Source organism: Haliaeetus albicilla, chromosome 13 (assembly GCF_947461875.1).
Source record: "Haliaeetus albicilla chromosome 13, bHalAlb1.1, whole genome shotgun sequence".
Lineage (NCBI taxonomy): Eukaryota > Metazoa > Chordata > Aves > Accipitriformes > Accipitridae > Haliaeetus > Haliaeetus albicilla.
This window is the reverse complement of record NC_091495.1, coordinates 39,164,650-39,189,367: the sequence shown is the minus strand read 5'-3', so window position 1 is coordinate 39,189,367 and position 24,718 is coordinate 39,164,650. Positions and strand designations below refer to the sequence as shown.

The 24,718-nt window shown below is 50.6% G+C and overlaps 2 protein-coding genes across 4 annotated transcripts in view; one reads left to right on the top strand and one right to left on the bottom strand.

Annotated features, from left to right (window-relative positions):
- XPO7 (exportin 7) overlaps nt 1-17,647 on the bottom strand; it is a 49,994-nt gene extending 32,347 nt beyond the window's left edge. For all 3 annotated transcript variants that reach the window (XM_069800963.1, XM_069800964.1, XM_069800965.1), the window contains exons 1-2: nt 17,557-17,647; nt 30-176 (exon numbers count right to left, since the gene is read on the bottom strand). In XM_069800963.1, coding sequence (XP_069657064.1) covers nt 30-176; nt 17,557-17,574 — 165 coding nt within the window. In that variant the 5' untranslated portion in view covers nt 17,575-17,647. The remainder of the gene's footprint in view (nt 1-29; nt 177-17,556) is intronic.
- Nucleotides 17,648-19,445: 1,798 nt separating this feature from the next.
- DOK2 (docking protein 2) lies at nt 19,446-24,443 on the top strand. Its single transcript, XM_069800962.1, has 5 exons — nt 19,446-19,663; nt 20,856-21,152; nt 21,292-21,400; nt 21,817-21,998; nt 22,070-24,443. The coding sequence occupies exons 1-5, from the start codon at nt 19,601-19,603 to the stop codon at nt 22,973-22,975; spliced, it is 1,557 nt and encodes a 518-aa protein (XP_069657063.1). The 5' UTR covers nt 19,446-19,600; the 3' UTR covers nt 22,976-24,443.
- The last annotated feature ends 275 nt before the right edge of the window (nt 24,444-24,718 follow it).

Genomic DNA, 24,718 nt, shown 5'->3' with positions numbered 1-24,718 from the left:
ATTTTGGACAATTATATTGTTTTACATACACTCCCTCTTTCTAGAAGAAGCTGGCACTTGCTCAGGCAGTCTGGACTGTTGGTGAACTCAACCAAGGCTTTCTCTGCCTGGAGCCGTGTCGCAGTGTCTGTGGTCTCATACAGCTGCTTGCACAGGTTCTCTAGCTGGGCTAGGCTCTGGAATACAGGAAAACAAATCAATTAGTAATGAGAGGTTTAACAGTTCAGTTTTGCAGCAGTTTTACCCAGGTTATATATACGTATACATACACACATAGATAATTTTACTGTTTGTGCAAAGGAAGGAAAACGCTCCAACTCGTAGTTTGTTCTTCCATCAACTAAATGCATTTAACCTACCAAATTACCTGTAGAGAAATTTCACAGCTACCTCTTACACCTGACAAAGTACCACATTGTCTTCCCACTTTCACCAATTTTTACCCAAACTCAGGCACCCACTCCCAGGGTCAGCGCTGACCCAGCCTGAATGCACTGTACCACGTGGCTGATGAGGTCTGGAAAACCTCACACACCTTGTGCTGTAATGGCGATAATCCTAACCTACCCATTTTAAATAGCAAAAAAACCATCCTCATGTCTAGCTTTTATGTCACACAGTGTCAAATCCTCACAAACTTAGTTTATATTCCCTTTGCAGGGCACCATAACAGACTTCAGCATCCCAGGATGCTGGAAAGATCTCACATTAAATCTTCCACATTACACATGCCAAAAATACCTAAAGCAGAACAGAGAAAATGAAGAATAGGATGGATGCCTTTGAGCGGTGTCTCTGTGAACACGTTTGAAGGGAAATAAAACTACCGGGCAGATTCTGTGTGCTCAAACAACTGGAAAATATTTGCCATAAACTGTGATCCAGGCAGATGGTTTCCCCCAGTGAAATCTTAGGTGTCCTAGTTAAAAAGTGGCTTCACAGATGGATATAAATACTCCCTCAGGTTCTTACTGCTAGATTAATAAGCAGGTATTTTCAACTGCTTTAGGGCTACATTCTAAGTTTCCAGGGGTAAATCATTACAAGCATACCATAACTTTTGTGCTTTTGTAAAAAAGAGGATAGCATCAGTCGCCTAATTTATTTTTGGAGGACAGATTGTTATGCAAAAGCTGAGTTACCGACAGGGTCAGCCGATGGATTCATGCACCACATCAGCACACAGCTGAAAGCTTTCTTATACACAAGCGCAGCAATTCCACACCAAAAGCACACAGAAGGTTCTGATGCTCTGTTGCCGAGATGATCATCAGATAACATACTGTTAGAAGAAACACAGAGGGGTACCCTCTGCAAAAATTCTCTTACCTTGTACCATACTCCAGAGCTCTCATTTTTTTTTTTTCCCAAATAGCAACTTCATGGAAAACGTTGCCCTGACAGCTTCGTTACTTCAGAGAAATTACAGAACTTTGCCAAATGCCAGACAGCCGTTCAACATACAGTTTTGTTTTTGAGAAAAGCAAAATCCAAAGACTTAAGCTCTGCACAGAAAATCCTCAAAAATCTAAGATTAATATAAACCATTATTAACCATAAACTATTATAAACCATACAGACTGCAGTTAAGCATTGGTCAGCACCTGCCATTTCTTATAACAAATCCACTTTCAGTTACTTAAAATCAGTTGGCAGAGTCTACATACAGGAAGGTGCCTGCTTATGTGTGTCATCTTCAGCCCAAGGACAAAACACCATTTCCCCCAGACCTCCAAAATCCCTGCGACCATTTATCAATTTGAAAAGCTACCACGACCACTCAGTCCACATGTGTACGATGGACCGAATTCTTGGGAAGCGGCTCAGCCTGGCTCCACCACGCCGGTGGGACAGTGATGCATTGCAGCCCATAGTCCCACACCAAAGCACTGAACGCTGATCTGGAATGCTGATTGCACTACAAATAATTGTAGTTTACAATTTTGGAAAAAAAGTACTTATTTTTTACAAGTTTTACATCACCATGCATTAATTCTTCAAGAAGCTCAGGAATGGGGTTTCCCTACAGTCAGCTTTCTTCACACCTCTGAGAAACGCCAATTCCCTGCGACTTTTTGTGAGTCACATGGTGGCAATAACCATGGCTCCTTTTGTGCGACACTCACCATGACAAACACCCTTGTTTGTGCACAGTGTGCGATCCGTGCCAGCCTTCTTGCAGATTACAGTTAACTCCCTCGGAGCCAGAGGAAACACACGACCTCCGGGACTCAAACAAAACAACTCCAAAAAGCCAACCAGACCAACCAAACAGCCTGTCTGCTGCCCAAGAGATAGAGCACATAAGATCACCATTAAATGCCCCATTAATGACACTGCGGTCATTAAAGCACAGTTTTCCTGGGGGGGGCGGGAATCACACACATGGAAAAGCTGTTCCAAATTATCCAGGAGTGTGAATCTAGCAACTCAATGGGAATAAACGTGCACTCTATTCACATTAGATTAAGCCAAGCGTCTGCACTAGGTTTTAAATGTATTTTTAATACCTTGTCTCTTACTGTGCAGTGTCAGCTGTCCCAAGTGTCCCTGTCCAGACAATTCTCAAGTTGAAGTTCACTCAATAACTCTTCCTCACGGTATCCCCAGATACGCAGCTGCAGAGGGGGCTGCAGGATGGAGAGTATTTTGGGGCACAGCAGCAAAGCCCACGAGGGCACCTCAAAGGGAAAGCTGATGTCCCAACTTGGGAGTTTTCATCCATTATTTCACATTTGTGAATGGTCATTTTATTTTTTAATTTAATGTGCTCAAATATCCGAAAACAACATTCATGAGAAGCTGTAATCCAACCAAATAAATTTCTCTGATGAAAAACGTTTAGGAATAATTTTTAGGGTTGTCTCACCAACAGATTTCTTTTCTCCTCTTGTGCCCTAACTCGATTATGCCTCACATGGACAGGCAGAGCAGTTAAGCTGCCCTGACACTGCATTCCAGGTTTGCAACATTAAGTTTTCAGCACATTTTAATATTGCCATGAGGGCAATGGAGCTCCCCTCCTCTCTGCTGACGGGGTAGAAATCAGGCTAGCCTTACTCCAGCACCCAGCTTCAACAGTCAGAGATGTTCAGGCATTAGGGGTAGCAAGTAGGTGTGGATAATTTCACTACAAACACTGGGCAATACCTACTCTTTTAACCAAGATAAAAAAATACCATTTAGTATAACGATTATGGAGGGCAAGTCCTCTGTATATTCTAGATAAGGACTAAAGCATGAGACAGCAGAGTAGTTGAAACAGGGAGACATTCTGGCATCCCACTAGTGCTGCATGCATGGGCTGCCTTACAGGACGGAAAGGTATGCGTCCGGTGAGCCCAGAAGGAAAATACCACTGAAGACAATTACAACTAACCAAAACTTGTGTTCATGGCTCCTTTGAGAATGAACAGCTCCAAAAACTCTTTGTAAAAAGAAGAAACCCATCCTTTGCACCTAGGGAAGGCAAGGAGATGTTGATGAGGGCTCAGGGTAGCAGGGGAGCCGATGGGGACTCTGCATCCAGGGGGGTACCCCAGTGGCTGGGATGGCATTTTAGGAGAACTGCTGAGTCACAGGAGACAGCCCCAAGCCTCAAACACCTCCTCCTGCACCGGCTCCCAGCCTTCCAAATTGCTCTTATCTGCTCCTTGCATGACGGCACTGAAATCCCAGGATTTTTCTACAGTTGCACATACCATATTCTATTAACACCTACTTGTACACCCGAAGTATTTTATGCAGTAACAAAAAAAACCCCCACATGGTCCAATTTCTCTCATATGTTGCACTGCAAAGGCTAAATGACAACCTGAAACACTGGTTATCTCCCAACTTGGAGGATGGGTCTTAAATGCATACCGAAAAGCCTAAACTGCCACTGAATTTTTCACATAACCACCTCTCGACTCCAAGCACGGCATAGACGACGATCACTTCACTTTTTCTCCTGTGTGCACACATTTTTTTCCCCTTTGAAGCCAAGACCCAAACAATGCCTACGCTTTTTCCTCCAATAAAGTGTGGCAATTAATGCCTATTAATGGAAATCTGCATCTCAGTGTTCTTCTAAATCCAGTTTCCAGGCACGACATCTTATTATGTCACTGTCTACAAGCCTTAGACAATTTTTTTTTGCAAACAGAAGTTGAATTAAGTTTGTGTCCCCAGGAAAAAAAAAACCAAACCAATATCGTATGTTTGATCCATCTCCCCAAACTGAAGTTCCTACACTACAAAGCATTGGAGGATAATGCAACACATCCTACAATTGACTCCCAACACCATTGTTTCGTATGAGGTAGAAGTGTTTTTCAACAAGGGAAGGTAAATATTTATCAGAAACCAGCAAACTCAACAAATGATTAGCAAAACTTCCATTCCCCTTCCCCCTCAAGGGCAACAAGCTCCAAGGGAAGTTTTGCTACAGACCGACAACCTACAGAGAGTTGGGAGACTCCTTTCCACCAGAGCCCGGCATGGAGTAAAGCTCTCTCCACTGCAGGCTGCATAGTCCTGAGCAGGAATTGCCACTCCATCAGCCTCATGTGAAGTTTGCATCATGTTATTGCTTATTTTTTAATAATATCAAACACGGAGAAGTGAGTTTTCCTCCATATATGGCACTGACTTTGTACTATCTTGGCCTCAGATGCTTGTCCACTGAGAGTAGCTGTGAAGCTCAAAATGTGGAAAAAAAACCCCAACCTATCAATCTAATTTATACTACAAGCTACAAATAAAACTCGTCACTGTTCAGTGTTTTCCCCATGGTGAAGATAAACAATGTGTGATCATCTTTAAAATGATAAATACTACAAGGAAAGTAACAGCTACCTAAAAGGAGTCCCCAGGGGATGGCTGTGGAATTGATCTTGTATTACACGGTTGCTTAAGCAACGCTCTTTACATCCAAGGGCTGCAATAAGCTCTAGGCAGGTTTAGTTCAACAGAGTTTGACTTCGCCACGCTGACAGTTCCCATTTCAGAAAATTGAGGAAACGCACACTGTGCTCGGCACACTCAAGATGGCAGAGCCAGAAAGTAAGCAGGAGCGTACACAGCCAGCCCCGATCGCTCGGGGGAAGCAGCCAAGCAATAACCCCACAGATTCAGACATCTAAAATGGAGTATTTGGCTTAACAAGATCAATCCAAACTTTTCTGCTGCCTGGTGGTTCTTATCCTGAAGGATGTGCATTGCTGTAAATCCTCCAGGCACACATTGTTTCCAAGACATTCCTTCTTCCTGCCTTATGGTTACTGACTCCCCGAGCCAGAGATCCTGCAACATGTTTAATACAGTTATTTTTGTCCCAAGCACATTCATCCATTTTAACATCCCCCAACTGATTCCCCCATATGTTATAACCAAAGCCAGGCTTTGCAAGTGCCGGGCAACTGCAGGGCAGGCAATGAGATGTTTATGTCCCTGCTGGCTATAAGCATGCAACAGGCCCCAGAAGTAGTTACCTGTGTACCTCCAGGATGTGGCGTCACGGCGGTGGGAAGAGACCATGATCCATTTTTCCTTTCCCCCGAACATCATATGTCTAAGGAATATCGATTTCTGTACTTGCCAGTAAACACGCACACCCCTAGCACACGCGGCGTTAAAGCAAGTAACATGAGATGCAGTGCACGCTTCTTTAACGCAGCACCCGAACCTTTGCATTCAGTCCTATGCTGTCACTGGGCATCAGCTGCACAGTGCGTGTCAGCTTCTGCTCTTCAAAGCTGTAGACATTAGCTAGCTTTCCTCAATTGCTTGCCGACTTTACAGCAAAACAGGGAGGAAGAAGATGCAGCGTGCAGTCAGGGCTCCAAAACACTGTGTTTTAACAAATGCAACCGTGCAATGAAGATGCATTGCAGCAGTCAAAGGGCCCTGGTGTTTTAAGTGACTAAGGCTCAGAGAATGCCTCAGGTCACTTGATGAATGTCAGGTATTTCAAGCAAAAATAAAAAAGCTTTTAAGCTGAGCGATGCAACTATTAACTGCCAAGGACCAGGATGATGCACTTCGTAAGTACTCAGAGCTGTAAAAATCAAGGCCTCATGGCTCATCACCCTCATTTGTTAAAGAGAATCTGAACAACAAATTGCCCATTTCCATTTACCCTACTAATAACAGAGAAAGCAAACCTACCTACACCCTTCCAGCACATCTCAAAATTATTTATTGTGGTAGTATTTTCAGGCATCTCCCTGAATCTCTCGGGGAATCAATAAAGAGCTCTCATTTCTTTCTCCAAGATGAACGGTGCTCAAGCGCAGATGGAACAGGGCTGCCTTCAGGATTCAGCCCTGTCATTTCAGTGCACAACGCTTTAGAGCAACTCCGCACACCACCCCACAGAAACACTTCAAATTAACACTAACACTTCCCATAACATAGCACTGACAACATATAACCTTGTATGTTACACAGAGCAGTTTCCATCCCAAAGAGCTTAAAGAAGAGGAACATGATACCCTTAGTGGGTGGTGAAACTGTTGAGAAACTCTTCAATATTCTAGTTGGGTGCAAACAAATACTAGTGCATAATTTTATCAAGGCTTAGCTCTATAAGGACAGCCATTTGTTTAGCTATCTGCTAAGACATGAGAGAAAGATAAGGTAATGTTTGGCTTTCTAACACAGGGCATGTCTTAAGTGAGCAGTCCTGGAGCTAATTGTACCTCAGAGGGAGGCCAGTGGCACTGAGAACAGATCGAGGGCTAAAATCTCCAAGAGAAACCTCTACATTTCTGCATTGTCAGGACTTCCAGATGCTAGCAGAATCCGTGTGCATATACCAACAGCCACGAAATAAATTAAAAAGAGGTTTGACAATGCATCAGATTTATTTTTTTTTTAAACAATGAGACAGATGCAGTGAAAATGAGAATCATCCCTGCTTTCAGTGCTGGCCAGCTGGAAGTGTTTATTTCACCTTGACCGTGTTCTGGGTTTGCACATTTTTCATGCAGTACTGAGTCTGATATCATGCACAACTCAAACTGCTAATTGGAAGGTCTGACTCCTATGGAAAAATGGTCACATATCTATTATCTTCTCCGAACACTACATGTGATTGTGCAGCGTGACTCACCTGAATGCATAATTCAGTTAGAAGAGAAGGTTTGTTACAGAACAAACAGGAAAAGTAAAACAACAGAGATACAATGGCCCAAGGCACCAGCTTCTGGAGTCAACAGGGATAAGACCATCAATGGAGGAAAAAGTGGACAGGCTAGGAAGATGCACATGGCTGTAAACTATGGCAAATTCTTCTTGTATGGGAAATCTGCCAAACATACTTGAGGAAAGGTGAAGTTGAAAAAAATCCACTTGTCTTATTTAAAAAAAAAAAAATCTTTGAAAGTTAGCTAATTTCTGGAACAATAAATCACGTCCCATTTTGAAGAAACTGTCTCTATACCATGACAGATTTCTACTAAACTTAAGACAACCATTCCTGAGTTCAATCCCCACTGCTGCTGCTGAAGTAGTAATGAGAGATCCCTGCAATTTAACACCTAGGAATGGCTGAGTTACTGAATTCTACCCCAAGAAAGGCCTCTCTCCCAGAGAGAGGACTCAGCAGGGCCCTAGGCAAGGACAGCAGCACAACTGGCCTGGTAACTGCAGCAAGCAGGTGCTCCTCCACTTTTGAGGATAAAAAAAGGAAAGGTTGGAACAGCACCAACACCTTTGCTACAACAAAAGGAGAATGAGTCACTCCTGTTTTTCTTTACCCTTTTATTTATATGCCGCAGCTAATACACTGCTTCAGCAATCGCACACTTCTAACCTCTCTTTTTCAGAGCTGAACATTCCTTGTCCATCTGAGGGCTTTTCATTTGGCAGAGGTTGGCCATTTCCTAATGAGCAGCAACCAGGAAATTAGGAAACAGCAAGCACAACACACACACAGAACCACCACAGTGCTGGATACATGGAGATGAGAAAGCTGCAACCATTTGGATGAGCTAAACCTCTCAAAATTCCTTCCACCTGTTGATAATAACTACAGAACAATGTATTATAAAGAGAAAGGAGTCTTGGCATGCAAATCAGCATTCCCCATTTCAGTAATGTGGGCACACAGTCGGGGCAGGTACCAAAGTTGCTGCATTTCCCTCAGTAGACAAAAATGTTTTTCCTATTAGGAGTAACAGTACAACCCAGATACCTCTAGGTGTGAATACAGTTTTAGAGAACAAACAGAATCGGATTTTGTGTATTTAGTCTGAAAGACACCTCTGACACCTTAGATGGTTATTTTGGAAGAATACAGAAAGCCTATGTTTTGTGCCTCAAAATCAGAAAAATCGGGCAACAGGCACCACAGTTCCTTGCCTGTGCAGGTCTGTAAGGTTCAGACAGATTCAAAGCACTGCCACCATATGATGTGAGCAGGAGCTGCAACTATGGAACAACCCTTTTCTCTAAATGGTACCATAAGCATTGTGGGGGATTATTTTTTATTTGTTTAGATAGCAGGATAACCCCTGCGGGGTGCCACTTTGCAGCACCACACCAAAAACAGTAACACACCTTCTACTCTTCTGACAGTTTTAGCTGAGTAATATTTTTCCTTTGAACTCTAGGAAGAACAGCTCATTTACAAAATTATCTGAATGAACTGAAAATTGCTTTTGAGGTCACAGATCCCCCTGCTTGCTTTGCATTTCTTTAAGAAGAGGAAAAAAATAGTCTTCAGCATTGCCTCATCCCACCACATTCAGGACATGGAACAGAAGGTAAGGACTCTCATGACAGATATCAGGGCCTAGGGAGAAAAACTAAGGCAACTGCACTACTGGGCGAGCTGCAGTGAAGCAAGCTGGCTTTCAGATATCTGGGTCTTGTCCTGTCTAATAGCAGTAACAGACAACTTTCAGGGTACTCGCTTTGCAGAACAAGCCACCTTCAGGTGCAACAATCAATACCACACATCAAGGCACTGCGAGCACTAAGCGTTTTACCCAAATGGGAATCAACTACCAAAAAACCCCAACAACTCAAGACCACGCCCCCCACACCAACAGATCTGCACCAGGCATACAGCATGTGAATTTTGTTTGAGACAAAGCTGCGCTCTGAGATGATGGTTCAGGAGAAAACAGAAGCCTTCCAAATACCCTGAAAACTCTGGAGGCACCTCCGGTCATATGAAATACTAAAGCTACTACAGGACTGCTCAAACTCACCATCCAGAAACTGCAAAATAACCCAAGCACTGCAAATCACCCTCAAGTGGTTAAACTAGGGTCAGCTACACACATTATCAAGTGCTAGAAGAGAAACAACGGAATTAGTATTTTCCAGTACCATGTCCTTGGACTGTAACTCCTGTAATCAGTGTTCACAAACACTCTGAACAAGGGCAGAGTTTTCAAACAGGAATTCAACCAAAACACTTAGATGATACAGCAATAACACCCCTGTCCAATGGGAATATAGGAAACAGAGAATAATTAAGTCAGAATGATGGGCTGTGGAATAAGCCACGTAAAAGGTGCATTCAAGAACCATACATTACAGAAAATGCCACTGCAGGACAGACAAATCCTTTGTAGATCTAGAGTTGTGAGTCCACAGGGTATACGGATGCAGAGCTCATTTTACTGGCAATAGATAAAAAGGATGGAAAGGACTTAAAGATGATCCTGAAGTGCAGCTATTTAGCAGAAAAATGGAGGCTATTTCTTCTATAAACTGATCTTACAACACAAGAAAAACACATAGTCTGCTGGTAATCCTGCCACAAGGTAAAGCGACTGAATGATACATTTCTCAACTAAGAAAAATCTTTCTGATGATCTTACCTAAACAGTGATCAGATTTGTCTGACATTAGGTAGACAAGACTGGAGCAAGAAGGCTTGCGTGAGCTGCAGAAAACAGTATGTCAGCTGGGACAGGAATTCTGACCCTTTCCTTGCAATAGCAGGAGTCCTCACTGCTGAGACCACAAAGGCCAAAATGTGTTAAAACGTTCAGATTTCTAGATCACCTGCTTTTGTGGATCTGACTCCTCAGCCCCATCAGATTCAGTTCAAGTTAAATAGCTGAGGATTGCTCTCTCCCTCCCAATATATTCTCCCATCTTGAGAGACATGACTCCAGAGCTGCAAACAAACCCGGACGACAGCAGGTTAAAGCCTCTTCTCCATTGCTGAGTTACAAGGCCAGAGCCTATTTCAGCTATAAGCAGAGATAGGATGTTAATGAGCAGCACAGAAACATCCACAAAATGCTTCACAACCTTTGTGCTTTATACATCATTTTAATATCCCTAAACCCAAGTTATTTTAAATCCTACAGTTAGAAGGAAAAAGGCAATTATTAGTGCCAGACAGTCCAGATTTCTCCATGGCTGCCCAATGGCCGTGAGGGTGCCAAAATACCAAGTCACCTCGCGCTTGCGTGCCACAAGCATAAGGAAACCAGTAACAGTGATGGTGCTGATCAGTCAACACAATCCAAGACAAGTATGGGCCCTGTGCCAACCAGGCATGAAATAAAAACAATACAAACTAAATAAAAGACAAGAAAAGAAAGCAATTGCTACTGACCCTGCCTTCACTTCCTGCTGCCTGGCTATACGGATACATACACATGATAGATTTGCTTTCTGACCTGCCAATGTGGGAAAGAAATCTTCAAAGCATCCCCATTCCCATTTGGAAAAAAAGACGACAAAAAATCTCCTTTTACAGAATTCATCCAGTAACCAGAAGTTCCCCATTACAACAAATCAAATTAAGATACTATTCAAGCTAGCAAAGTACTCAGCTGAAACACGCAGGTAAGGACACAATTTGCCTGTCTGATTCTTGTAAATACCTTCTTGTTTGATTTTCTTGTTCTTGTGTTACTAATAAATTATACAATACCGAACAACATCTTAAAAGGAGAACTGTAAACTTCAATTTAAAAAGTTCAGCTAGAAACCCACAATTACACTTTAAACTACCAAAATGCTGCAAGCAGAAGGAAGTGCCCTTACACTATATATGCAGTTTGAATGATCTCAAACAAGGGAAAAGGGGAGAAGGCAGTCAGTTAAAAGATGAAACACGTTTTTCTCTTCTAGTGCTAAAACATAACTTTTTTGGTCTCAAGCTGGGTGTTGATTTACATGCAAGACTCGTACCAGCTAAGTCCTGGTAAGCCAGACAGCCCCGTGAGCACACAGCGTGATGTTTAACCAGCGCTCCTGCTCCAGGTACTGCAGCGTGATACACGACATGGCATGCCTGGACGTCCTGGCATGGCACTCTCCTCTGCCCACCTGCAGCATGGGCAAAATTGCAGAAGACGCAGCTCAAAGCAGCTATAAACAACAGGAGAACACATTACACAGTGCAATCACTGGCCGATTGCACCCAAAAATAGTTTAAATTGTCAAAGACCTGCTAAAAAAATACTTCTTGTTCACAGTAGTCAACTGTGGCATGCTATTTTTCTGAAGTGCAGCATATTTTTCAGCCTGGAGAATTACGTGTGATTTCCAGAGCAGGACAACAGGAAAGGGGAGAAGGAAGAGAAGAATCAGACCACCAAAGCACATTTATAATGGAGATCTTGCATCGCCCAATATTCAAAGTATGCTACCAGTCAGATGTCAAGCACCAGAGCGTAAAGCTGATGTTCTACCCTGACCACACCAGGGCAACGAGCTTCCCCCTGGCAAACAATTACCGGAGTTAGCAGGGACCATGAATAAACTTCACATTTTGTCCTTAATGAGAAACAAAAGCAAAAATGTCAAGCTTCTGCTGAGGTATTTTCTGGGTGGTTTAGCAACTATCCTCCAACAGTACCTTTTATTAGTTTGTTAGAACTAACACATACTAAAAATAACCAACAAGAGCACCACTGTCGTCAACAACTGCATGCATGAGGCCACACCAACCATCAATTCAGTGACAGATCCTTATGGTCTGGCCTGACTTTGAAGGTGTAAGAAGCATTTAATTAAAACTCTTCCCCCTAAGTAGGTCTAAGTCCTATATTCCTTGCACAATCAAGAACAGGGAGAACCCAAAACAAGCAGAAAGGACCTACCGCCCGCTAACTGCCCAGTCAGTGGGCTCTGACTTAAGGCTATCAGAGATAGGAAGGCTGCGAGCAACACCTTATCATGTTAACACCTCAGTGTGTTTGACTCCTACATTTCCAGAGGTTACACCAACCAGGCTTGACTGGAAAACTAAACAATTTTTACCGTGGTCTTTTCCACTACTGCAAACCCACTATTGAGAAAAAGCCAACTGTGCCAAAGTTAGATGAGCAAAGAAATAACAAAACCCGTCTTGCAAATCAAAGCTGAAGATGCGCAGAGAGCGTCACAGGGGCCAGGTGGTACCAGCATTGCAATTGCACAAAAGGCCAAAGACGCACAAGCATAATTACATTGGGAAGAATGAGAGTGACCTCAGACGCAGACAGCGCTGGTTACTCTTGTAAAAAAAAGTAGATTCTTGCAGCTAAGCCACACAACAGTATCACCAGGAAAGCATCACAAACTATTCATAAATGCCTTCTTGAAACCACAGCTTAGAAGCAGGAAGACAAAAATTACACTTTTGCTGGCAATTTTACATAGTAAAAATGTAACTTCTTGAACATTGCTTTAGTAAGCCTGAGTCCTATAGACTCATAAAACACAACTGTGCTGCCCAAAACCAAGGGCAACGAGACATTATTAACAGTAATAAAGTTCTTGAGCTACAGAGCATTCAGTGTTCTCTTAAAATGATTAAAATGAACAAATCCTCCTTAATTGTATTAGTGTTGACTACCCGAGGGAACATAGCTCAGTCGCTAAAGCAGGGAGAGGAGACCAGCCATCTGACAGCATGCTCACAGCCCCGACCTGGCCGCTCCTCTCCTCTCTGCCCTTCTTTTACTGTCATAGCAGGCACCCAGCTCATGCTGAACTGAGCTTTGCCTCCCCCCTTTGTGCTACAGAAGTTTTGAGATCTTCAGGTGAACTATTATGGGTAGAATTATAACTTAAATACAGAGTAGCTCCAGCCCACTGAATTCAGTGACAAAATCTCCCACAGGCTTCCGTGAGGCCAGGATTTCACGCCGAGCCCGCCTCTCGGCAGTCTGCTAATGAGCGTGAAAACCCACAATGAAGCCACCGCGTTCTCCTCTTCCATCTGGGCTGCTTCAAAACACCATCATCTGGAGGAGAGGCACAGCGGGCTGGGGCTGCTGCCAGCACCTATGTATTGGACACCTTACCTGCTACCTAAGGGACCTCCAAAGTACGCTCCAGATGTCGGCTGGGGGACCAGGAATAAACTGCTGGCCATGGAGTCCCCAGAGCTGAAAAGGAGTGTCCACTTTTATCAAGTTTATCAAAGTCTGGCCGCAGAGATCTTGAGATACTGAACTGCAACTCTATACCTCCACCTTTCAGCTGAAATCCAACTCTCAACACCTTCCACTGGTATTCTGCAACTTTGGTGCTGAGCATCCAAACAGCACAGTTAAAAAGCACATAACTAAAAAAAAAAGCTTAATTTACAAAAGAAATGCTGCCAGCTCTATTTTTAGTCAAACCAGTGTTTCCACCTCCCCAGGTCCAGAGCATTCCCTTGGGCTATTCTGAAATGAACACAATTCCTTAACAAGAGCTTTCAGCGAATCCAATGACACACGGAAGGTAAAAGCTTGAACAAATGAAAAAGTATTCTAAGCAATTTGTAGTTGGGCAGCAGGCTACATCGTGACTCTTTTACCAAGCGAGTGCAAGGTTACTGAGATATCAAATGGGAAACACGCATCTTAGTCTCCAGGGTTTCCTCTGGAGCAAGCTGAATGTTATAGATTTCTAGAGCCAAATTAGATTTTGTGTTTGAGCCAAAACAACGTCCTTTAGAATACAGAAACACACAAGAAAAAAAAAAAATTGGGGTCCTATTAGGGATGGAGAAGGAATTGCCCTAGGAAACAGTCTTGAAAAAACAAGTCGTGTCCCCCTCAGGATACAAGTACAGCACAAAGGAGCCTCCAACACCAGTGAGAAAATCCCTGTGTCCTTCCTCACACTCACATGGTGCGACCCATTTCTGTGAATTACAAACACGTGGTGGCTGTGACACCAGACTGCCTACCTAAACACACTTTTATATGTTTGGGTTTTGGTTTTTTTTTTTCCATTGAGCTTCCTCCACAATGGTATCAAGATGAAATAAGTCACTTCTGTCTGCAGCCCACCCGGTGCATCTGGAGGCCCCAGCAGAACTGCACACTCAACTGCTCCAAACACGCAAGTTTTCTGGCTTGGAGCAAAGCACTGCCAGCTCATTTAACAGTTAAAAAGATGGAAAACAGTCTCTGGGATTTGAAACACCCAGTCCTGAACCTAAAAACTGATAGTGTGGAAGCAAAAAATGGGATAAATTTTCCTTTTTAGATGCCAGATTTCGTATTTTTCTATTACAAGTAGCCACACCTCAGCACCTGTCTTGTTACCTCTCACTGGCCCAAATTTCTTTCATTTCAACTTGGAGTCAAGCTACTGAGAACAGAGCGCAGAAGTGACAACAACTTTTAATCAGCGCAATGAATTTTTTAAATTCAAGACAAATGAGACATTCAATACATGAAGTCACAGAATTCTTCATCATCATCATCCTGCAACAAATGTTCTCCTGCAGGAACATTCACATTCAGTAAGTGCATCCCATTTTAGGGCAGCACCATGGGAAACATCTAAGGGGCCAGGAAAGTGGAAGAAAAACAAAGATGACGTAAATCTGTTTTCAAGAAGGGGAAAAATAGGGGGAAGTGTATTTGTATTTGCCCACAAAGCTAATGGCAATGACATCCTCACTGCTTTCCTCTGTCTCTACTGCGGGCAAGTTTAAGTGATGCTTACAATACTTGGAACAGACAGAAATATTAATTCAAAACAAGATCATATGAGCTTTTTGAGAAGTGGGAAAGTTGGTGGACAGCAATTTGCTTTAAGACTGTAGGACTTCTTTTCAGCTACACAAAATCATCTGATTCTCTCTGCTCCTGTATCAGTATCACTGCATCCTTTGTTTCCAGACACTGAACAGTCCCCCCTTGAAGAGCTGCTCAACAGGAAAGCACCACAGACAGCTTTGACTACACGATTCCCACCAACAAAACTGGTGGGCTCGTTCATCATTTGCATGTTTGTTTTTTAAAGATGAGAACACGAGATTCTGTTTCATTACGGCTTTAAAAGTTTGTCTTTATCCTTACTGCTGCTCCATATTGTAAAGTAAGTAACTTCAGCGCAGAGGCAGTCTATAAATAATCACATATTAGCACACCAGGTACAACTCCAGGAAGTTCCACTGTGAACAGGTAACACCCAACCCAAAGCTCTCATGAAGCAGCAGGAAGACCTCACTACCTGCTAAACTCTGCATAGCTTTTGACAGCCAGTATTTATTTGCAAATCCCTGTTCCCATTAAAACAGGACCAACTCCCACAGCATATGCCATAAAAACAACTCTCTCAATTATTCACACTGATAGTCAACATCTCCTGGCAATGCTGGATAACTCAATAACCTTTCTGTTAAAGGAACATGACGTCTGATAGGGGAGCCTCCGCAACTTAGCTCGAATCTTATGTCCAAAAGACTGACATTTTGGGCTATGGCAAGACCTCTCACCAAAAATTTAATCTATTAATAAAAACCACTACTTCCTCCAGCCACAAAAATCCGCAATCAGTCTTGAAGGGAACCTCTCGCTCTCCTTTCTGAGGGAAAGCTCCTCAGAGCTCCTGCTTAATGCCTTTACCTGGAGCAGAGAGAAAAGAGAGACAATAAAAAGCAAGCAAACCCCATCCAGTTGCAGCACATAACAATTTTGTTATCTATATTTGTCCTGTACAGGAACTGCACCAAGCTGCAGGTGCCTTAACCGTATTTGCAAATCAGTTTTCCTCCAAGTGGAACATCTTCCAAGCCTCTGACGTTAAACTTTAACTAACCAAGTTGAACACAGCAATTGCAACCCTCTTCTTATGGCTCAAACTTCCATTTGCTCAATTCAATATTTAACAAAGAAAAGCAGGGTACGAAGCACAATTTTAAAGCAACAAGAGCAGCTGTTTCACCTGCCATCAGTGTCAAACGGCAGGCTCGCCCGCTAAGTTTTAAAGGTAGGGCTCGACTCATGGCAAACAAATTCAGAGTTTCTTCAGTAAATTTAGAGCCTGAGAATTGTTTAATAATGCAGTAATTCCTCTCCTCCCCTGAGATTACCCAAGAGACATTTGCCAGCAACCTTGCCAGACAACCTGAGAGCTGCACGGCTCTATTCTGAGTTAATAAACTGCTCACCCTTGTGGTTCACAAGGGTATCATGTGAAGAATATATTTATTTAAAAGTTGCATAGATAATATGTAACTACCAGTGTCATTACAGTTTAGCCAGTCTTTTGGACACCATGCAAATCCTGCGCAAGTTCAACTAAAATATTATGCAAAAAAAACCCAACCAAACCCTCACCATTTCCCCCAGCTGCATCTATTTTTACTTTTTCTGTCAGTGGCAGGACTGACTCTTCAGAGGCTTTTCCATCCCACCACGCAAGCCTGACTCGGTTAAAGCCACTGTCACCTTTGATTTGCCTCCTGGCTCCCGTCCACGACAACCACGCGCTTATCCACGCAGGCTTTTGTTTTTAACGCCAATCAAAACAGTTTACCTAAACGCCAAGACTCCCTCGCAGCTGGAAAATAAAACAAACGCGGCTGGGAAAAGCAAGGATGCGAATCCCAAAGCCGGGAAGAAGGACGGCGGCTGCAAGGGGCCAGGCTCCCGCAAAGACACCGGGAATGGCGGGGGGGTGCACAGAGGGGGCTGTGGCAGCGGGGGTGGGTGCCGGAGCCCAGCCGGCTGCTCCTTTCCAAGGCGGGGAGGGGGATCCGAGTTTCCTTTCCCCAAACGTTTGCTACCGGCCTTGCCAGAAAACTCCACAGCGGCGGCGGGAGGAGGCGAAGGCCGCTCGGCCGGTAAACACCGGCGGGCTGCAGCCGCCCTCCCCGCGGTTGAAGTCGCACTCCCGGCGGCCCTCCGCCCCGGGGAGGCCGGGTCGGGCCTCGCCGGTGACACACGTCAAAGCCTGGAACCGTCCGGGGCTCGCCCGGCAAACACCGCCCGGGGAGGCCGCGCCGCCGGCCCAGCGAGGCCGCTCGCCCCCGCGCCCGCCATGCCAGTGCCCGCGTCCCCGTCCCCCCCCCCCCACCCCGCCACCCACCCCCGCCGCCCGGCCTACAAGAGGCGAAGGACCGGGGCCGCGCTCCCGCGGGGCGGGAGAAGAACGGGGAACCACTGCGGCGGCGGCGGCGGCACCTCCACCGCGGGGCCTGCGGGCCCGCTGCCACCCCCGCCGCGCCTCGCCGGGCCTGGCCTCACAGCACCCGGCCGGGCCTACCCGCGGCCCCGCCGAGGTCCGACCCCGCGGCAGAGCCGGCCGGCCGGGGAAGAGAGGACAGGTTCGTCCCGCCCGGCCCTACGGACGGTCGTGTCCGTGTGTCCCCCCCCCCCTCACCTGCACATGATCCGCCATTTTGCTCCATTCATGCTCCGCTCCCTCCGCCTCCGCCGGGCCCGGCACGCGCCCGCCCCCCCCCCAACCAACCAACCCCGCGCCGCCCGCGCGCACGCGCGACGGCCCCCGCCGCGCCTGCGCCGACCGACCGGCCCCGCCCAGGCCCCCCCCTCTCTCCTCCCCACCTCCTCCTGCCCCGCCCCGCTGCGCTGCGCTGGCGCGCTCGCTGCGGCGCAGGTGACGTCATGACGGCAGCGACGCAGAGGAGGGAGGGGCGGGCTTTGTTGACATGGCTCTTAAAGGGGCCGCGGGGCCGGCGGGACGCCGCTTCCCCTCTGTTTCCAGGGCCCCCAGCGTCTCGAACCAGCGTTCCCAGTGTCCTGCAGCCGTGCCCCCCGTTCCCTGCACCAGCGCTCCCAGTTAGCCCAGCCAGGGACAAGCCTGGCGGCCCAGCAGCCCTTGCACCAGTGCTCCCAGTGTCCCCAGTACCCAGCACCAGCACACCCAGAGCCTGGAGACAGCATTCCTGGTGTCCTGCAGCAGTGTCCCCAGTTCCCTGCACCAGCGCTCCCAGTTAGCCCAGCCAGGGACAAGCCTGCTGGCCCAGCAGCCCCCACACCAGTGCTCCCAGTACCCAGCGCCAGCACACCCAGTGCCTGGCGACAGTGCTCCCAGTGTCCTGCTGCAGTGCTCCCAGTTAGCCCAGCCAGGGACAAGCCTGGAAGCCCAGCAGCCCCTGCACCAGTGTTCCCAGTGTCCCCAGTACCCAGCACCAGTGCACCCAGTGCCTGGCGACAGCATTCCCAGTGTCCTGCAGCCGTGTCCCCAGTTCCCTGCACCGGTGCTCCCGGTGCTTCCAGTGCTCCCAGTACCCCGCACCAGTGCACCCAGTGTCCCGCAACCACATCCCTGCACCCAGTTCCTTGCAACAGTGCCCTCCAGTTACCCCAGCCCAGCACCAGTGCCCCAGCAGCCCCTGCACCAGTGCTCCCAGTTACCCCAGCCCCTGCACCAGTGCTCCCAGTTACCCCAGCCTCATGCCTCCTCCAGCCCTGGCCCGGTGCCGAGGCGGCAGCCAGGGCTGCGTGGTGGCAGCTGGGCCCCAGCACTGTCAGCCCAGCTCTCCACTGGTCACCCAGCTCCCCACTGGTCACCCAGCACCCTTGGGTGCTCCTTCGCAGGGGGACAGCCCTGGTTTTTGGGGGGTGGCTGTGGATGTGGGGGCCTCTCCTGGCCTGAGGATGAAGCTTGAGGTGCCTGTGGGTGCCCGGCGCTGCTGGGTCCCCATGCACCGAAGGCTGGGGTGCTCCGGGTCCCCCCCCCGGCTGCACCCCACGGTTCTCCACCAGCCCAGCTCCCCGTCCAGCCCCTGCCACCCCCGTCCCCATCCCATCCCCGTCCCCATGTGTCTGGGCACCAAACAACACCCCGGCGCTGCCTGCAGCCTCAAACCTCTTCCTCCCTCCTCCGCATCGTGCCGTTGCCTTCCCCAGCTCACCCCCTCAACCACCTTCCCAGCATCGCGGCCAGTTTTGCGGTTGGGGGTTGCACCGCTTTTACTGGGAGCGCTGGGTCGGGCTGGGATGTCTGGGAGTGGGCAGATCGGCAGAGCTGGGGGGGGGTCATTAACCCAACGGGGCGGCCCTCAGAGCTGCTTCTAGACCCATTTAACAGATGGGGAAACTGAGGCACGGCTGGAGGCTGCCTGCGGCGGGGCTGCCCGGCGTCCGGCGATGCTGCGGGCGTGCGGTAGCCGGTGTCGCGGGTCGGGGTGGGCGTGCGGCCGGCTCTGCCGGGGTTGTGCTGCCGGCTGCCCTTTATGGTAAGTTCACAGACGCAGGAAGCCGAAGCCCGCGCCGGGTTGAGCGTAGGAAACAGAAGAACTCGACCGCACGTCACATGCTGAGACGACACGACCCGGCGTGACGGCAGCGCCTGCGGTGGGGCAGGGGTGTGCAGCCGGGACGGGACCCCCCCGGAGCTGCGGGGCAAGGGGGGGGACGGTGGCGGAGGAGCAACGTGGGAGGATGCTGGTGGCTGGAAGATGGAGGAGGCGGTGGTGAAGCAGGGTGTGCTCTACCTCCAGCTGCAGCAGACCTTCGGGAAGGTGAGAAGGTGGCGGGGGGCTGCTCGGTCCCCGGGGAGGACCCATGGGGGGGGCTCGGCTGGGCTGGACATGGGGGTAACGAGGGGGTTGCATCCGAAGGGAATGGGATGCTCCTACCCGTTGGCTCCCCAACCATCCTCCGGCTCTCCGCCAGCATGTCGGGCTGGTAGGGACGGGCAGGGGGTTGGAAGGTGCTGGGGACACATTGGAAAGAGAACCCCCCCCCCCCACCAGTGGGACCCCCGCCCCGGGGCAGAGGCTCTGCAAAACGGGCCAGGGCCGTGGCATAAACTGCTGCAACCCCCAGAGCCTCGTTGCTTCAGCAACTGATAAAGGCCGGGGTTTAGCAATGGCTCCCACCCACACCGCTCTTGTGCAAGAAGGGGAAGGAGCCACCCGGGGCGACTCCGGCACCGCGCTCGGGCAGGAGACGGAGCCCAGTCCTGCTCCAAATGCCGGAGACAGAGCGGGTGCGAGGCAGGGCAGGGCAGAGCAGGCAAGGGCAGCGGGCAGGGCATCGCCTTCCCGCGGCAAGGCAGCTGCCGCCAAGCGTGATGCCCGCGATGGCGGAGGACGGGGCAGAGGCCACCCCCACGTTTCGGCAAAGCCTGCCGGGCTCGGCAGGTCGCCGGTGCAGGGATCCGCCGCGGAGGATGCTCTGATTTCTGTGCAAGACTTCCTCTCCCGCCGCTTCCCCGCTGCCGGAGCCGGTGTGCCTCCCACGCACGGTGTGCCGTGAGCTGCTGCCTTCTCAGAGGGCGAGTTGGGAATCGTTTAAAAGTTGGTGTTTTCCGGGAAGACGGAGCAAACGAGGAGCTGAAAGTCCTTCAGCAGTGGGGGGCCATTGGCACAGCTTTTGGGTGCCGCAGGGTAGGGACAGGGGTTGGGATGGATCCCGGTGCCGGCTGAGGCTGGGGTGCTGCCAGTGCCTTTGCCGGCTGGGAATGCCTGGCTGCAGGCTGCAGACTGTCTGTCGGGGATGCTTTTCCCCAGGCTGCCCAGTTTATCTCACTCCCCAGCTTTGGCCAGCCTGCCTGGGCGAGGGTGCGAGACCCTGCCCGGACCCTGGAGGGGTTTGCACCGATGTCGTGCCCTGGGCATGGTCCCGAGGGGATGAAAACTCCTGGAAGGGTGAAAGCAGAGCTGGCTGATACTGGCCATTCACTCCTCTCACTGCTTCTCCCCACGGCAGAAATGGAGGAAGTTCTGGGGTGTCTTATACCGGGAAAGCTCCTGTTCCACCGCCCGCCTGGAGCTCTTCGAGGGCTCGGCACCGCCGGCCGCGGAGAAGCTGCGGAAAGGCGAGGGCAGCAAGCGGCTGGTCAAGCTGAGCGACTGCGTGCATGTGGCGGAGGCGAGCGGCGATGCCGGCTGCCCCAAGGAGACCGTCCCTTTCCTGCTGGAGACCACCGACAAGCGGTACCTCCTGGCTGCTGACGGCACTGAGGCGGCCGACTGGATCCAGAAGCTCTGCGAGCTGGCCTTCCCGGTATGCACTGGACGTGGATAACAGGGGCACGGGAGACAGCGGGATCCCTGCCGGGGATTTCCAGGGGTCTGCTGGGACGGGGCAGGCTGGGGGGATGCTGTGTGCTGCCCTCGCTCACCCGCTGCTCTTTCCCGGGCAGAGGAGCAGGGAGGAGCAGGCAGCAGGCAAGGATGGTCAGCAGAGCTCGCTGGGCACCAACAGCGAGTTCTCCATGGAGGAAAACTCCCTCTACAGCTCCCGAGGCAAAGGTAGGCTCCGGGAAGCGGGGAAGGTGCAGCGGGGTTGGGTTGGCTTGCACAGGAAGCAATGCATGTCCTGCAGCACCTCAGCATCCCCCCCTTCCCAAGGCACCTCGGCCAGTTTTGCGCCAGAGAGCAGCCCCCGCCGCGGCTGTGTGCAGGAGGTGTGGTGGAAAGTCTTCCCCTGAAATAACTCCTTCCTGCTCTGTGGTTTGGCAGGGCTGGGTTTTGCTGCGCTATCAGCTTGCTCCTGCGCAGCCAGAGCCCTCAAGCCCTTATCAGCCGGACGCCGCTTCCCCGACGCCCCGGCTGCAGGGGCTCACGAACCCCATGGCACCTCCCTGGGGTGAAAGATGCAGCTTTGCTCTCGCAGCGAGGAACTCTGCTCCTTGCATGTGTCAAATGCCACCTTCCTCCACCCCCAGCCGGCTTGGAGCAGGCGTTCAAGGTGACGGTGAGGGCCACCGAGTCCTCCGAGCGCTGCCGGCTCTGGGGCCGGTGCATCCTGCGAGCCGGCGAGGAGGCACTGGAGCTGCAGCATTTCCAGACCTTCGAGATCCTCTACAGCTGGCCCTACCATTTCCTGAGACGCTTCGGACGGGATAAGGTAAGCGGGATCCGGGAAGGGTGGGCTGGCGGTGGGCTGCGGCACGGGGTCCTGATCCTGTCCCTCCCCAGGTGACCTTCTCCTTCGAGGCCGGCCGGCGCTGCGCATCTGGAGAAGGCAACTTTGAGTTTGAGACCAGGCAAGGCAACGAGATCTTCCAGGCGATCGAATCGGCCATCAACAGGCATCGGTGCCGGGGAGCCGAGGAGCCGCGGCGGGGCGGCCCCGGGGACGATGCCACCCGGCCGCTCGGCCACACCAAGATGCCCAGCTGGGCGCAGGGGCACGAGGAGCCCGGCGGCACCAAGTCCTCCTTGCTGGAGCCCACCTGGGAGGGGAAGGTGCCAAAAGCCAAGCCGGCGACGTCCCCCGGCAACTGCTCTGGGGCCGGGGAGCCGTTGGGTACCTTCCTGCCCTCCCGCGGTGCCGACTGCTCCTACGCCGAGCCCTGCAACTCCGTCCGTCGGGGGAACCCCCCGGTGCCAGAGAAGAACCGGAGGCAGGATGCTCCGGCCAAGGAGACCGCCGAATCCGAGTATGCCATCCCTTTCGACACCATCGCCAAGACCTTCGTGGCTCGCAAGTTCGGCAAGCTGGTCCGTCACCCCAGGGAGGTCCCCGACCCTTTCTATGACAGCATCGAGGAGGCAGGGGGGCGAGTGGGCAAGCAGCCCCCGCAGCTCCCCACCGTCGCCAAACCCGACCACATCTACGACGAGCCCGAGGGTCTGTCCACCCACATCGTCTACGACGAGCCCGAGGAGGTGAAGGGGGAGGCGTGGAGGCTGCAGGTGGCCCCGGAGGAGCCCACCGGGCACGAGTACCCCTTCTACAACCCGCAGCAGGATGACTACGCCGTGCCCAAAAGAGCCGTCCCTCTCCGGCAACCCTTCCTCCTGCAGGGCAAGGAGTGGCTGGGGGACACCGAGTATGACAACGTGGCCCTCAAATTTGCCAAGAAGAGGAACCTGCAGTGAGTGGGATGGGGAAGGAGAGGAGAAAACCCTCCCTCCCTGTCCTGCGGCTGGCGGATCTCCCCCCCCCGTCCCCTCCCCTAGCAGAGCTGAGACCCCCCCAGCTCAGCGCACCCATGGCCGGAGAAGACCGGAGCGAAGCTCTCCCCTCCATCCCGGGCAATCCCTCCGGAGCGGCGGGGCTAAACATCTGGCCAGCTGCGGCACCGGCAGCCGGGATGCGCCCGCTGGAGGGCACTGTGGGCCCGCCGGACCGGCAGGGCACGGCAGGCAGCGGTCGGGCAGGGGTCGTGTCCGTGTGTCCGTCCCCCCGCAGCCCCCATCCGCTCGTATCATCCCGCAGCCTCAGGGCCAGCACCTTGTAGCCTGCTCCTGAGGAACAGACCCCCAAATTCCCCCTGCTCCTCACCTGGTCAAACTAGGGGAACCTCAGCTTTGCAGGCTGCGGAACCCTCACGAGCATCCCTAGGGATGCGAAGCCCTAGGGATGCGCGTCCCCACATCCCTAGGGATGCACATCCCACCCTGTGAGGGCAGCTGGATAATGCACAGCCCCGGGATGCCGAGCCCATGCTGCTGGCGATGCACATCCCTGGGGATGCACAGCCCGTACAGTGACTGCAGGCGGATGATGCTCAGCCCCGGGATGCTCAGCCCACGCTGCAAGGGCCGGCTGGCGATGCACACCCCACACCTCGAAGGCAAGCGGACGACGCACAGCTGGCACAGCAAACACACCCCACCTGCAGATTTCTCTTGGCCCGCTCAGCCCTTGCCGAGTTGGCACCGTGGGCGCACGCAGCCCCCAGCCCCCCCTGCCCCGCCATGTCCCTGTTCTCAGTCCCCGCCAGCGCTGTGGCCAGGGCTGGGCATCGTGCCTGTCCGAAGGTCATGCCACATCCTCGCTCAGCAAGAACAGTGGCATAAATTTCTACTGTCTCAGCCGTGTTTTTATTTTTAATTTTTTTTTTTTTTTTTTATAAAACCACTTTCCAGCTCCTCTGAATTATAGATGAAATACTCAGCTTTATTGTCATGGTGATTTTCGTGGCTGGCTCCTCTCCTCCCAGTACAACGAGACCAGTATGCAGCCTGACACAGCCTGACTCGCTCTGGGTCAGCCTGCTCCTCCTCCTCCTCCTCCTCCTCCCAGCCATCTCCAGCCCTGCACGGCCCTTGCTAGGGCACATCCAACCCCTCAGCTGGTGAGAGGCACCAGCCCCAATTCCCCATCGGCTGATGGTCCCCCAGCACAGAACGGTCTCCCTGGGCTGCCCCGGGCTCCGTCGGTGCCCATCACCCCACACAGGCCATCTCCGGTGCACACCAGCTCTGTCACCGCGACGGAGGGACCTTGGGAGCTGCTGCCGGTCCCCCACCACCCCAGCAGGTCTGCCACCAAAGGCAAAGAAAAGGCATGAATTATTTATAGTCTCTTTCAATCAAATAAATGCTTAGGTGCTTGAGTTAATTTCCTGGATCCTGAAAATCCAAAGTGTAGACTTTTAATAAGGCAAATTAAGTGCTTTATATATTACACTGATTAAAGCTCCGTATCAATCTATCACACGCTGGATTGAAGGGGCCAGGAAACAAACAGGTCCCCAGCAGCCGTGCTCCCCTCGTGCAGGCAGCGGTGGGCTCTGCTGCCTGCCCTGCCCGGGATCACACAGGGCACAGGGATGCTCCCTGTGCAGAAACACCTAAAATAGGTCTGAGGAAAAAAAAAAAAGAAGAAAAAACAAG

Excerpts from the sequence above, each read along its gene's own strand:
- DOK2 (XM_069800962.1), top strand. The coding sequence starts at position 19,601 with ATGGAGGAGGCGGTGGTGAAGCAGGGTGTGCTCTACCTCCAGCTGCAG. Across the intron at positions 21,153-21,291 it reads TCTGCGAGCTGGCCTTCCCG|AGGAGCAGGGAGGAGCAGGC; the intron begins GTATGCACTGGA and ends TTTCCCGGGCAG. Across the intron at positions 21,999-22,069 it reads GACGCTTCGGACGGGATAAG|GTGACCTTCTCCTTCGAGGC; the intron begins GTAAGCGGGATC and ends GTCCCTCCCCAG.